The sequence below is a fragment of the Priapulus caudatus genome, unplaced genomic scaffold (assembly GCF_000485595.1).
Source record: "Priapulus caudatus unplaced genomic scaffold, Priapulus_caudatus-5.0.1 Scaffold1, whole genome shotgun sequence".
Classification (NCBI taxonomy): domain Eukaryota; kingdom Metazoa; phylum Priapulida; class Priapulimorpha; order Priapulimorphida; family Priapulidae; genus Priapulus; species Priapulus caudatus.
Genome location: NW_014577062.1, coordinates 29,784 through 42,173, shown reverse-complemented (window position 1 = coordinate 42,173; position 12,390 = coordinate 29,784). Strand labels below are relative to the sequence as shown.

At 43.0% G+C, this 12,390-nt stretch overlaps 2 protein-coding genes across 4 annotated transcripts in view; one reads left to right on the top strand and one right to left on the bottom strand.

Annotated features, from left to right (window-relative positions):
* LOC106812266 (protein Dr1-like) overlaps positions 1–1,551 on the top strand; it is an 11,756-nt gene extending 10,205 nt beyond the window's left edge. For all 3 annotated transcript variants that reach the window (XM_014816290.1, XM_014816135.1, XM_014816212.1), the window contains exons 3-5: positions 265–415; positions 834–997; positions 1,221–1,551. In XM_014816290.1, the coding sequence (XP_014671776.1) occupies positions 265–415; positions 834–997; positions 1,221–1,355 (450 nt within the window). In that variant the 3' untranslated portion in view covers positions 1,356–1,551. The remainder of the gene's footprint in view (positions 1–264; positions 416–833; positions 998–1,220) is intronic.
* Positions 1,552–1,845: 294 nt separating this feature from the next.
* Positions 1,846–12,390, bottom strand: part of LOC106811919 (zinc finger protein 420-like) — a 13,470-nt gene continuing 2,925 nt past the window's right edge. The window contains exons 2-3 of the mRNA XM_014815694.1: positions 6,394–6,568; positions 1,846–5,913 (exon numbers count right to left, since the gene is read on the bottom strand). Of these exons, the coding sequence (XP_014671180.1) occupies positions 2,924–5,913; positions 6,394–6,568 (3,165 nt within the window). The 3' untranslated portion in view covers positions 1,846–2,923. The remainder of the gene's footprint in view (positions 5,914–6,393; positions 6,569–12,390) is intronic.

The window sequence follows — 12,390 nt, the reverse complement described above, 5'->3', positions numbered from 1 at the left end:
TTACAAATTAATAAACAGCAATCTCAGACAATAAGTGCATATTAGTCTGGATTACCTGTAGAAATCAAATGACATCGGTTGTTTTACTTTTTTTCTGGATTTTTGCATAATTTAATTAGTTAGCTACAGTGTAATAATATTATAATATGATTATTATAACATGATAAATTCAGTTAGATATTATTTGAAATGTTAAGATTATTAATTGTATGATTAAATTTTTTTAGCCATTTACATATATGGTTTGAAAATGGTGTCTCATAGGAAGTTTTACCAGATGTGAGAGTCGCCCATGATGCAAGGGAACTCGTTCTGGCGTGCTGTACAGAATTTATCCGTATGGTGTCATCAGAGGCCAATGACATTTGCAACAATCTGCAGAAGAAAACAATATCACCAGAACACGTGCTGGCAGGTAATCTGTTCTGGCTTCTCAAGAAATTTGCACAGCATTAGGTTTTTATACCAACTTGCTTCTCCGATGCTGTCACTATAAGGTTAAACGGTGTAAAATTCTCCTTGGGTGAGGGTTAGTAAAATTGATTGCCGAAGCTGATAAGGCGATCATGATTGGCACCTTGCTGAATTATGATCAGTTATATATCGGGCTTGTATTTGCCACAGTTATACTCTCCTTGACCCTACTTTGTTCATACAAGAAAGATTGGTTATATCATGTGCTGCAGGAAATCTGCAGATGATTACAATATAATATTCTCAAAGTATATACCAGATCTAATTTTGAGGAAATGTAGAATATGAAATAATGAGCCAGCAAAGTGTAATTTTGCAGTTTTTGTTTCTGTAATACTTATCATACATGTCGTTGCCAGCTTTGGACAGCTTGGGGTTTGGAGACTATCGGATAGAAGCTGAAGCTGTGCTCAAGGACTGTAAACAGGTTGCTAAGCAACGCAGGCGGGGCAGCACACGTTTGGAGAATTTAGGAATACCGGAGGCAGAACTCCTGCGGCAACAGCAGGAGCTATTCGCCCAGGTCAGTGGAATCCTTGCAAATGGGCTACTAAAATATAGTGTAGGACCATCCTATGTATGTAGGTAAAGAAAACTATAAAATGAACAATATTTTGGCAAGATAAGTGAGTAACCATGTGACTGTAGTTTTGTCGCTCCCCTTGGCCCACCCACGATTAGTTACCCTGAGCATCAAGTAGTCAGTGCAATACGTGTTAATAGTGGTTGTTGGGTGATTCTTGCAGGCAAAAGAGGAGCAGGCACAGGTTGACCAACAGGAATGGATGAGGATGCAACAGGAAGCGCAATTAGCTGCGATGATGCAGCAGCAGCAGCAGCAGGTTTTAGGACAGGCCAATTCTGATGACCACTATGGCTGACACAGGCATACTGCTTAGGACCGTTTAATAATATAATTTGTACAGATAGTTTGCAATTCACTCAGTTATCTATTGCGTGAAGCAGTTGTAATTTTGGTTTGTTTTAGGAGGTGGTAGTATGGTGCATGTAGCCACAAGATTGAAAGGCGATTGACAGATGTTTGTTCCCTAGTGATGTTTGTGGTTAGTTCACATGTACAGTACACACCACACATCTACAACCACATTAGACCCAATGTGTCAGATGTAAAAATATTCAGATAAAGATTTCTCTATGTATGTGCAGGTAGGTTGTTTCGAACTTGTGCCATGTGGTTATTGTCATCAACAAGTACGCATATTCTCATGATTATATTCATTCTCTATTGCTATCTGCCAGGCATGTGGCCATGAAAATTAAGAGATGTTTAGTTCTTATCAACAAGTACATTCTATGAAACTGCAGTATTTTTGCTCACATTTTGATAACACGAATGAATCCTGCCACAGATCAGCTGGCAATCAATTTATTTTGCACTTTTTTTTACAAATTACTAGCTCACTATTTATCATCTATTTTTGATCTCGTTAGTGAAAAATTGTGAGATAGGTAACATCAGTGCGGTTAATTCATTATAGCAAAACTGTAGAGGCAAAATGAACATTAGAGATTGCATTGCTACCAGTAGAACTATTGTACAATGTGTCATATATTAAAAAGAATATATACACCAACCTACCGCTTACCTGTGAGCGTCAGATTTACTAAATACCTTGTGGTTTTAAGACATAACAACGTTCTAGTTTTGAATTTTATTCATACATCAAGAAAACCTTTTATTTAGAGGTTTGAGCATTTGTATTTACTTCAGTTTTTATATGTACGAGTTTGCATACATGTATATATCTATACATAGAGAAAGTCAACACTGTCTTCATTTGTATATCATGAGTACAATATAACAATTTTATAGCAACTTCATTTACAATCGTTTCTTTTGGTAATTAATAAGCACCCAAAGAATATTCGTGCATATTGAAAGGATTAGTGGTGGCAGTTGTGGGAACATTGGTACATCTTGGTTAACTAGCAACTAACCACTGCATCAACAGTAACTGAAATGTTTAAAAGCATTTTAAGACATGATAATTTAATGTTTTCCCATTTCATTTTGGTGTATAAAAACGACACATGTATTTGTTCTACTATTACCATACAATTTATTCATGAACTAAAAGGAGCATCTCAGCATAACACCTCATGTTCACGTTTGATTCATAGGCATGATAATACATACCCATTTATATACAACTAGAACCCTATACAATTCTTAGAAAATATCCCTTAGATTGATTTCATAGTCATTACTTTTAGACAGTCATTAGAAATAATTACGGAAATGGTTTCTATGAAGTGAGATGTGGCCGAGTTCACACGCACGATACAACCCACATGAGCCAATAAATGTTTGTAGATAAATTATTTATCTACCTACATTCTTTAAAGATACATTGGTATTAAAATAATAATTGCAGGTGATTAGTTAGCTAGGCTGCATTATCATAGAACGTACAAATTGTAAATAGCATTATTGGTTTTCTGCCGAGATTGGGCTGTCCATCTGAGTTTGGTGAAACACTGCCTCATAGTATGTTGGATTATAGTTGATTGGGAAACCGTTGTTGTAACTGTATTGCACAAGCGATGGATTATTAAAGAAGTCCTGCATCGATTGCTGAGGCTGTAGCTGGCCGAGTCTGCCCTGAGATTCACTGATGACACTCGCAGCCGACACGGGCATATTCTGCATCATTGGAGAAGGCACCTGGTCTTGGTGTGGTGTTGACGCTGGTGTAGGGTGGTGAGGTGTGGGTGCTGGTGTCGGCTGGTGCGACACCACAGTTTGGGACGGGGTAGGCATAACCTGAGTTGACACGCCTGACATGACAAGTTGCGGCACCGGCGAGGACATGGCGATGTGTTGCGCGTGCTGCGCCACCGGCGACATCGGCTGAGTGCAGGTGGAGTTCGGCAAGAAGCTGGATTCGTGAAGTTGCTGAGGCTGCATTGTCTGTTGCTGCATCTGTGCCAAGAGGTGAGAGTTCTGCTGCACGATATGCTGCTGCTGTTGCTGCTCCTGCTCACTGTCGATCGCAATTTTCTCGATGAGCTGCACATTCTGACCCTGAACCGTCAGCTGATAGATCTCCAGAAGTTTCGGTTCATAGGCACTCTCTACATACTCCTCTGGCTCAGCAGCAGCCGCATAGACGTGCATCGAATGCTGCTGCTGCTGTTGTTGTTGTTGTTGCTGCTGCTGCTGCTGCACGTTAGGCGCCTGTTCGTTCTTCGCTGGATTGCTGAGGCACTCCTTGATGTCATCCATGCTGATGTTGGCACGCACGTCCCGCACAGGGTCTACCTCTTCCTTGTCAACCCTGCGCGGCCGCGCCGTCGGAAACTGCGTACCGTGCAGCGACTGCATGTGCCGCTTTAGATGCGACATGCGCTTGTACGACTGTCCGCACTGGCACACGTACGGTCGCTCCTCGCTGTGGATGCGCAGGTGCCGTCGCAGGCCACTCCTGCCCTTGAACCCCTTGCTGCACTTGGGGCACGAGTAGAGGCGGTCCTCGGAGTGCACATACGCGTGGTGCTCCTTCAGCGTGGCGTGTGCATGGAAAGCCGAGCCGCACAGCTCGCAGACGAAACGCCGCTGGTCCGTGTGCAGGTCGATGTGCCGCTTCAGATTCGTGCTGCACTTGCACTTGTACTCGCAGTAGGGACACTCGAAGGGCCGGTCGTCGCTGTGGCCCTTCATGTGACGCAGGAGGCCCTGCTTGCGGTGAAACGAGGCGCCGCACGTCGCGCACAGGAACGGCCGCTCCATGTCCTGCAGCATGCCGTCGACCGACTCGCCCGCCTGCCGCATGTGACTCACCGTGAGCACGTGCTTCTGCAGTGCGCGGCGTGTGCGGAAGCTCTTGTCGCACATCGTGCACTGTATTGGCCGCTCGCCCGTGTGCAGCCGCATGTGGATGTCGAGCAGCAGCGGGCGCTGGAAGCGCTTGTGGCAGATGCCGCACTCGTGCTTCTTCTCTCGCACGCGCAGCACGCCGTGCATGCCGCGCATGTGCCGCAGCAGGCCTTTCTTCGTCGAGAAGTTCTCGCGGCACAGCTGCAGCGTGCAGTCGTACTTGCGGTGGCCAGCGAGGTGCTGGTCGTACTGCTGCTTGCGCATGAACGCCTCGCCACACTTGAGACAGCAGTACGGCGCCTCCTCCGAATGCCAGTTCATGTGCTGCTCGTACGACGCTTCCGTCTCACACATCTGCCCACACTTCTGGCACACAGGTTTGCTGCCGGAGTGCTCCTTGAGATGCACAAACAGTGATGGCCGCTTCATGAACTGGCGCGGGCAGTACTGGCACGTGTAGAGTTTCTCAGGCTCGGGCACCTTGTGTAAGGTGCGCATGTGCTTGCACAGTTCCTTCCGCTTCGTAAACAACTGCCCGCACAGCTGGCAGTCATTCTTGCGGTGGCCCTCCACATGCTTGTCAAAGTGCTGCGAATGCGTGAATGTCATGCTGCACTTTTCGCAGGTGAACGGACCCATCTGCTTCTTGCATACGTGCCGCTTGCAGTCGGCCCCATTGTAGAACTCGTTTTTACACTCGCGGCAGCACACAGGCGCATAGCCGTGCTTGCGCACGTGAGCGGTGAGCGATTTTTTATGAAAGAACGTCTCCTCGCACTCGGGACAAGGAAGTGGGGTGTCGCTTTTCGGTACTCGGAAACCCTTCTTTCTACCACGCTTATTTATTTTCAGCGGCGCCGGTGGTTGAGACCCACAGGAACTCGTCGATGTGTTTAACTTGACTTCACCTACAGTCCTCTTCTCAGCCACCTCTGAGTCACCCGTAGTCACAGCCGGCTCCAGCACCAACCCGTTCTCAGCTTCAGCATTATTCTGCGGCCTCTTCAGTGGAATGCCTCTCCCCGACTCTCGGCCACTGCTCTTCGTCGCCATGCCAACCTTTCTGCGGACGGATCCTGCCGCTCGTCTGGCAGTTGCTGTACGTGTCAATGGGGCTGTGGGATGCGCACCACTTCCCTTCTCTTCGTCATCCAGCTGGCTACCGATAGCCTTTTTCATGGCAATGGCCGCCTTGGCCGCAGCCTGTCGAGTCTGTTTACGTGTCGATCGCAGCTCAGTGAGAGCCTGCGCCGCCTGATTCTCAAGCTCTGTCGCGCTCACAGCTTCCACGCGGGTCTTGACCGATGAGCCGACATTTTTCACATCGGCGATTTCCGCTTTAGTGGCCATTCGACCCATATCGTTGCTGTCATGCAGGTCACTCTGGCATGCAGGTTGCTTGCCTGAGCTGAGACCACAGGTGAAGTCGGTATCACTGAGGTGGCTGGCGTTTAGTTGGGGTACCTGCATGCCAGGCATGCATTCCGTTGCAGTGGGAAGATTGTGAAGGGGATGACTAACTGCATCTCCGTTTATGTGTGGGACAGGTTGTACGCCCATACCGGCTATGGCTACAGCACCAGAATCGAGAAGTAATTTCTCTGAAAAAGGAACATTGTGTATAAATATCATATTGGATCGAGTATGATGGCACTATTATGGAAGGTTGTGCACATGGCTGATATAATACTAATAGTAGAGATTATTTCGTGCATTTTATAGCAATATAATATTATGTATTGTTTTAAAAGGAGCACAATAATAATGCATTTTACATATGAAGTCATCCCAACTGAGCAAATTCGTGTTAGATTCTTGATCTAGATCTTGGATGTATGCTCTAGTATATATATAGAGAAACAAAACTATATAAATATATATATAAACATAACCAGGTTTTAAAGCACTGCATTACCGTTTTAATATTTTTCCTACACACTCAAAAGTCCAGTCTGAGCTTCTGACATATGGTTAGTTACAGCAATGAGATGTTTTGTACAGGTCTACCTAACTCCACGACAGCTATGTTATGCTCACACTTTGAACCTTTTAAACGTAAATGGCAAGCATACCAATATTACCTGTATTGCAGGCATGGCCATTTAGGGCATGCGGAGTCGGCTGCTGATCCAACTCGGAATCACTTTGCCCCAATACTGATTGGTAATTCTTCAAGGCATCATTGAGAAAGGCTAATGCAGCAGGCAACTCACTGCTAGATAACTGACTGAAAGTTGACTGAAGAACATCACAGATCTGTAAAAGATACATGTTTCATATAATAGTCACACTGAGAGAACAATGCATTAGTGAATGGCACCATTGCCGCACCAATGTCGAATTTTTGGAAAAAACTTGTCGAAACTCAGGTTTGTTCTAATTACCGGGTTTCCAGCATGAACCAGAGATAAAAAATTGTAGCCTGCAATGATGAGGTAGGTCATATAGCTACAATTATGTAAATGCTCCACTAGCAAGCCAACTTAGCCAAGGATCTGCCAAGATAAAAATTATGAGCAGTGACTAATCTGGCTGCTTAATATGGGCACCCATGGTGAGCGTAGCGAGCGTAAAAAAATTATTTATATATATTTTATCTGTTCATCACAGAACGATGAACAGTTTTGCCTCATTTTACAAAACATTTTTAGATCTGTACATGATTTTGTGATAATATATCAATTATTACACTAGTACAGTTTTGCAATATTATAGTCACTGTGCAAAAACAATATGCACATGGATAAACACCATATATATATATATATGTAACCTTGCAATGGGGTTAGCCGCTAGCTTTGTCAGCAGGTGGCGCAGCGGGAGTTAGAGGTGTTACAACGATTGCGCAATCAACGCGTCAGTTGGAAAGATACAGGAATCATGAATAGCCGATCGTATCGTCATAGCGATATAACCAAGTTAAAATGCTTCGTAAAGTCTGCAGCGATCACTTCAGAGAGGCTGACTATACTAGCACACTTTTAAGTAAGTGTAATATCGAAAATAGCTTATAAACATTAGTTTAGCTCATTTTGACTTTGCGGGTTTGCAGTAGTTTCTTGCGTATTCCATGCAGTCTAGATTATAAAAACAACTGTTAGTGTTATCATTGACAGCATTTATCGGCTACAGAGCAGTATAATTATATAGGACAATGCCAGTGGCAAGTTCAGCTGGTAATTGGTAAATAATCCAGATGAGACGGGATACTAGAGAAGCGTTGCCCGAAAGGAGGTGTTGATCCGAAGCGCTGAGCAGCAGATCTTGCGCGCAGTTCGCGGCAAGGCGCACGCGGACCGCGGGAACGTCGTACGACAGTATGCAGCGCTGGCAGCTATGGATCCGTGTGCCGAGTGCGTAGGCCGGGCACGATCCATAGCTGCCAGCGAGCAGCTCGAGAATTTTAGGAAGAATAGAATGAAAGAGTGAGACTTTTCGACTTTCATTACTGCCGCTTACATTAACTGCCGCTCTCTTCTTTCTTCGAATCCGAAATTCGAATCCGAATCGGTATCAGGTACCGAATCAGTGTATAAATTTACTTGCGACTAACATACCATATAGTAATGTATTACCACCAATTGTACCAATTGGTACAATATAGCCATATTGTAATCCTGATCAGACAGACTTGTTTGTTTTGTCTGTTTGATTATTGTGATAGTGTGATGCTTATTAAATGACAACACAAGGAGCGGTATAACGTTACGACAAGCGCAAGTATATTCACGGCAAACTGGTGTACATGCTGGCTCGCAACTGCTCGCAAGTAACTGCTCTAAAAACAAAGCCACTCAGTTAGGTGGCGGCGCATCTGGGCGAATACAAACGAGATCAATCGAATACTGTGACAATTATGACCCCCCCATTTTTGTTTATTTAATGCGCAATGGGAAAGTAACCTAACCCCCGGAAAAAATGGAAGAGTCCAGAGACTCGAGATGAGAGAACAATGAGTAGTGTGTGATTGTGGTCATTCCACATGCTGACGCCATTTTCACAACCAAGTAATTGTGTTCTTCCCATCTTTTACCATTTTAGAGTTACTTTTATATAATGAATGATTTGGCTATAAGAATGTTTATGAGTGACACTTTTGAGATTATGATTGATATGTTATTTCACAAGTAAGAGATAATTTGAGAGAGAAATACATTCAGAACGGAGTTGTAGCTAGTGCAGATAGTATTACTGTTGTGTACTGTATGTAGGATGTAGTTGTACTTGCGTACTGTAGTTGTGTTACTGTAGTGTTACTACTTACTTATGTGTTCACATAGTAATTGGTTTATGATTAGTGATGGAGATATTGAAGGTAGTTTAAAAGTAACAGGTATATAATAAGGTAGGGTTTTTAAACTTCAGTAATGTTCATTTTTTTATAGGTTGTAATGGTTGAATCACATGCATCCACTCTCTATAATTATAGCCATGCCATGTATGATAACATGGATATAACGCGAGTTACTGTATATGATACATGGTGAATAGATAGTAATTTGATTTGATATGTGATTTGATATGTGATTGTGATATGTGATAATTACAGTGATTTGATATGTATTATTAGAATGTGAGCTGCGTTCACACTGTAATTTAAATCGGTTTATTTTCGGATTAGTTCAGGAATAAGACTTATTACGAATGCATATAGAAGCATTAATACCTTAATGGTGTCGTGAATAGAACTTAATTAGGAGGAAGCCTAGTATATGAAAAGATTGTAGTTTATGTCATTAGTTTGATTTATTGGTCAATTTAAGACTAAAACATAAACAAGTTCTTGTTACTTTGAGGTTCATGACTGTTTGTATATTTATTACTCTGTATGATTATGAATGTTTTGGTAATGGTGACGATTATGAGAGTAATAAAAGTCATTCCACATGCTGACGCCATTTTCACAACCAAGTAATTGTGTTCTTCCCATCTTTTACCATTTTAGCCCCCTGTACCCGTATAGGGGCGTTACAATATTAATCACGTTAATTATACACACAGACACTCGGCTATATTAATCACCGGCATTTATTCTACATGTTTTATTATTGTTATATTGAGATTAGCTCTCGAGTGCTATAGCCTTTCGTTGCCACCACGCATTTTTTTGATAATATATTTTCATTAACGTTTGCTTAAATATGTCTTATTTTTAGACGAAAGAAAGAGACTTAAGGTTGACGCTGTAATGTGCATGTAAACGCACGCTCAATGCTCAAAGGAAAATCCCAACTTAATGCAGAGACAGTTGTTAGGGATAGACGTATCGCATCTAAGAGGATTCATGTAGAAAGGGTCATTGGTCTGACTCTAAGCAAGACATTTAAAATATTAAAAGAGACCTGCCCCATCAGAAGATTTCTCTCGGTGGAAGAATTGTTAAGGTGTGCTTCATTGATTTCCAACTTTAGGCCGAGCTATTGTCAGCAGTAATGCTAGTGTCTGTAGTAAATGGCTGCATTTATAAATAAAGATATACATAATTTGTATTGCAACTTGAGTCTTTGTAGCATTAATAATCTCAATAAACATATTACATAACTCCTGAGCACACACAAAAGAATCAACACCCACTTCACATATGCACCACTAATATCACCGTGAATCTCAATTTAAACATATTACACAACTCCTCAGCACACAAAAGAATAAACACCCACTTCACATATGGACGCAAGCGCACACGTACGCATGCACGCACGCACGCACGCACACACGCACGCACACACTTGTACGTGCGCACATGTACGTGCACACGCACGCACCCATACACGTGGACGTGCACACGCATGCACACACGCACACACGTGTGAAGCCTGCACACCCACGCATGCACGTACATGTATGACCACACGCACGCACGCACGCACTTGTACGTGCATGCACACGCACGCCCGCACGTACATACGCACGCATTCACGCACCTGTACGTTTATACGCACGCACGCAAGCACACACGTACGCATGCACGTACATGTATGACCACACGCACGCACACACTTGTACGTGCACACGCACGCACGCACGCACACACGTGGACGTGCACACCCATGCACCCACGCATATATATTGTCAGCGCGAATATAGGTGGTGTACGACAGTAGGGGGCTCTTCTGCAGGTCATACATGTACCTACATACATACATGAATCTCAATAAACATATTACATAACTCCTCAGCACACACAAAAGAATAAACACCCACTTCACATATGCACCACTAATATCACAGTGTATCTCAATAAACATATTACATAACTCCTCAGCACACACAAAAGAATAAAAACACCCACTTCCCCCACTCTATCCCGGGTGTGCATCTGGGTACGCGGATAATCTTCACCTCTGCAGATGTGCTGCCCTCCAGCGGCAACTGTTTCTAGCGGCTAACCCCATTTCGTAAAATAAGCTCACAGGACTATACCGAAGGAGAGAGTCAAGGTTGATTAAACCAATAGAATGATGCACCTAACTAGAGAACGAAGATAAGTTTAATATTGTAACATTATTGTATGACAGAAACAAAAAGGCTAAATTTAAGGGATTCTTTGAAGACGACTCATGATGGTGAAAGCAGTGAACAGACTTAATTAGCTCTAGAACTATATAGCCCTTTGCTCTGCACACCTGTGCCGGAGCGAAGGGCTATAGTTCGAGAGCTATGACCAGACTTAGATCCCTAAACATACCTCATATAAAAATATAAACATAATACTAAACAACCTAAAACTACATTGGGTACATATATGTAGTACCTGATACGACAACAACCCTTCGTGCAATACTTACTAATAATCTATGTATATTATATGTGGTATAACTATATATAACTAGATGTATACATGCACTGCTGTACGTGTAGATGAAAAATGTGATTTTATGTCATACATTTGCAATGCCGCATCTATCGTGTTATCAATACACATCTCGCACATCTAACACGTCTATGAAGGATCGAGCACACTACCGCTAATAAGGTCTATGTCCCCCAAAGGGTACTATCGGAGGGTACCCTGGTACTATCTAATATGCCGGACCGTACCTCGCCTACTCCACTAAAGAGTCTAGGGAGTCGCCTACGCCTACTCCCTAACCCTATCAGATAGTTACCAGGGTACGTTCCGATAGTACCCTGGGGGACATAGACCCTACGAGCCTGACTTGTAACCGATGTATTTCCGATGTTGTAAAACCAAAATATAAAAGCTAGCTCTTCGTTTAAAAAAAAGGAAAAAGAAAAATAGTCAAACATAGCATACATTTTTATTGGATTGCGATGTTTTGAGGTTTCTTCTATGTGATGTGGTAACTTGACAGAGTGTATGTATTACGACATCAGTTGGCTGAAAGTCAGGGTACGGTGGGACAATGCAGGGTACGCAGCGACATATCGTATAGTACCCCGAGGTACGTACTTTCCGATATATCGAACCATACCCAGGGTACCCTCCGATAGTACCCTGAGGGACATAGACCCTATCAGCCACACTACTTGGTACTTACTCCACTCCAGCCGCAGTATCTGTTACTGATGCTGAAGGGTTCGTTGTCGTATAGGGTACTCTAACCCTAACCCTATTAACCCTAACCATATCAGATAGTTAATTACCTCCACAGGCACTTGGAGCGTTTCAATAAAATATAATGCTAAATAAATACGAAATCTATTTACTACCAAAGTCTTAATGTTTCTATACTCTCTTTCACCTATTATTGCCGACAATTTCCTTTAAATGCCGTCCAAATGCTCATCTACAACAAACACTGACTGCCGCCAAGCGCCATTGCTGCCGCTGCACACTGTCACTTATATATATATATTTATATATATTTAGGCATTTACAGGAAATTGTCGGCAATAATAGGTGAAAGAGTATAGAAACATTAAGACTTTGGTAGTAAATAGATTTCGTATTTATTTAGCATTATATTGTATTGAAACGCTCCAAGTGCCTGTGGTTACCTCGGGTACATATATGTAGTACCCTATACGACAACAAAACTTCGTGCGTTACTGATGCTCATAGGGTCTATGTCCCCTAGGGTACTGCCGGAACGTACCCTGGTAACTATCTGATA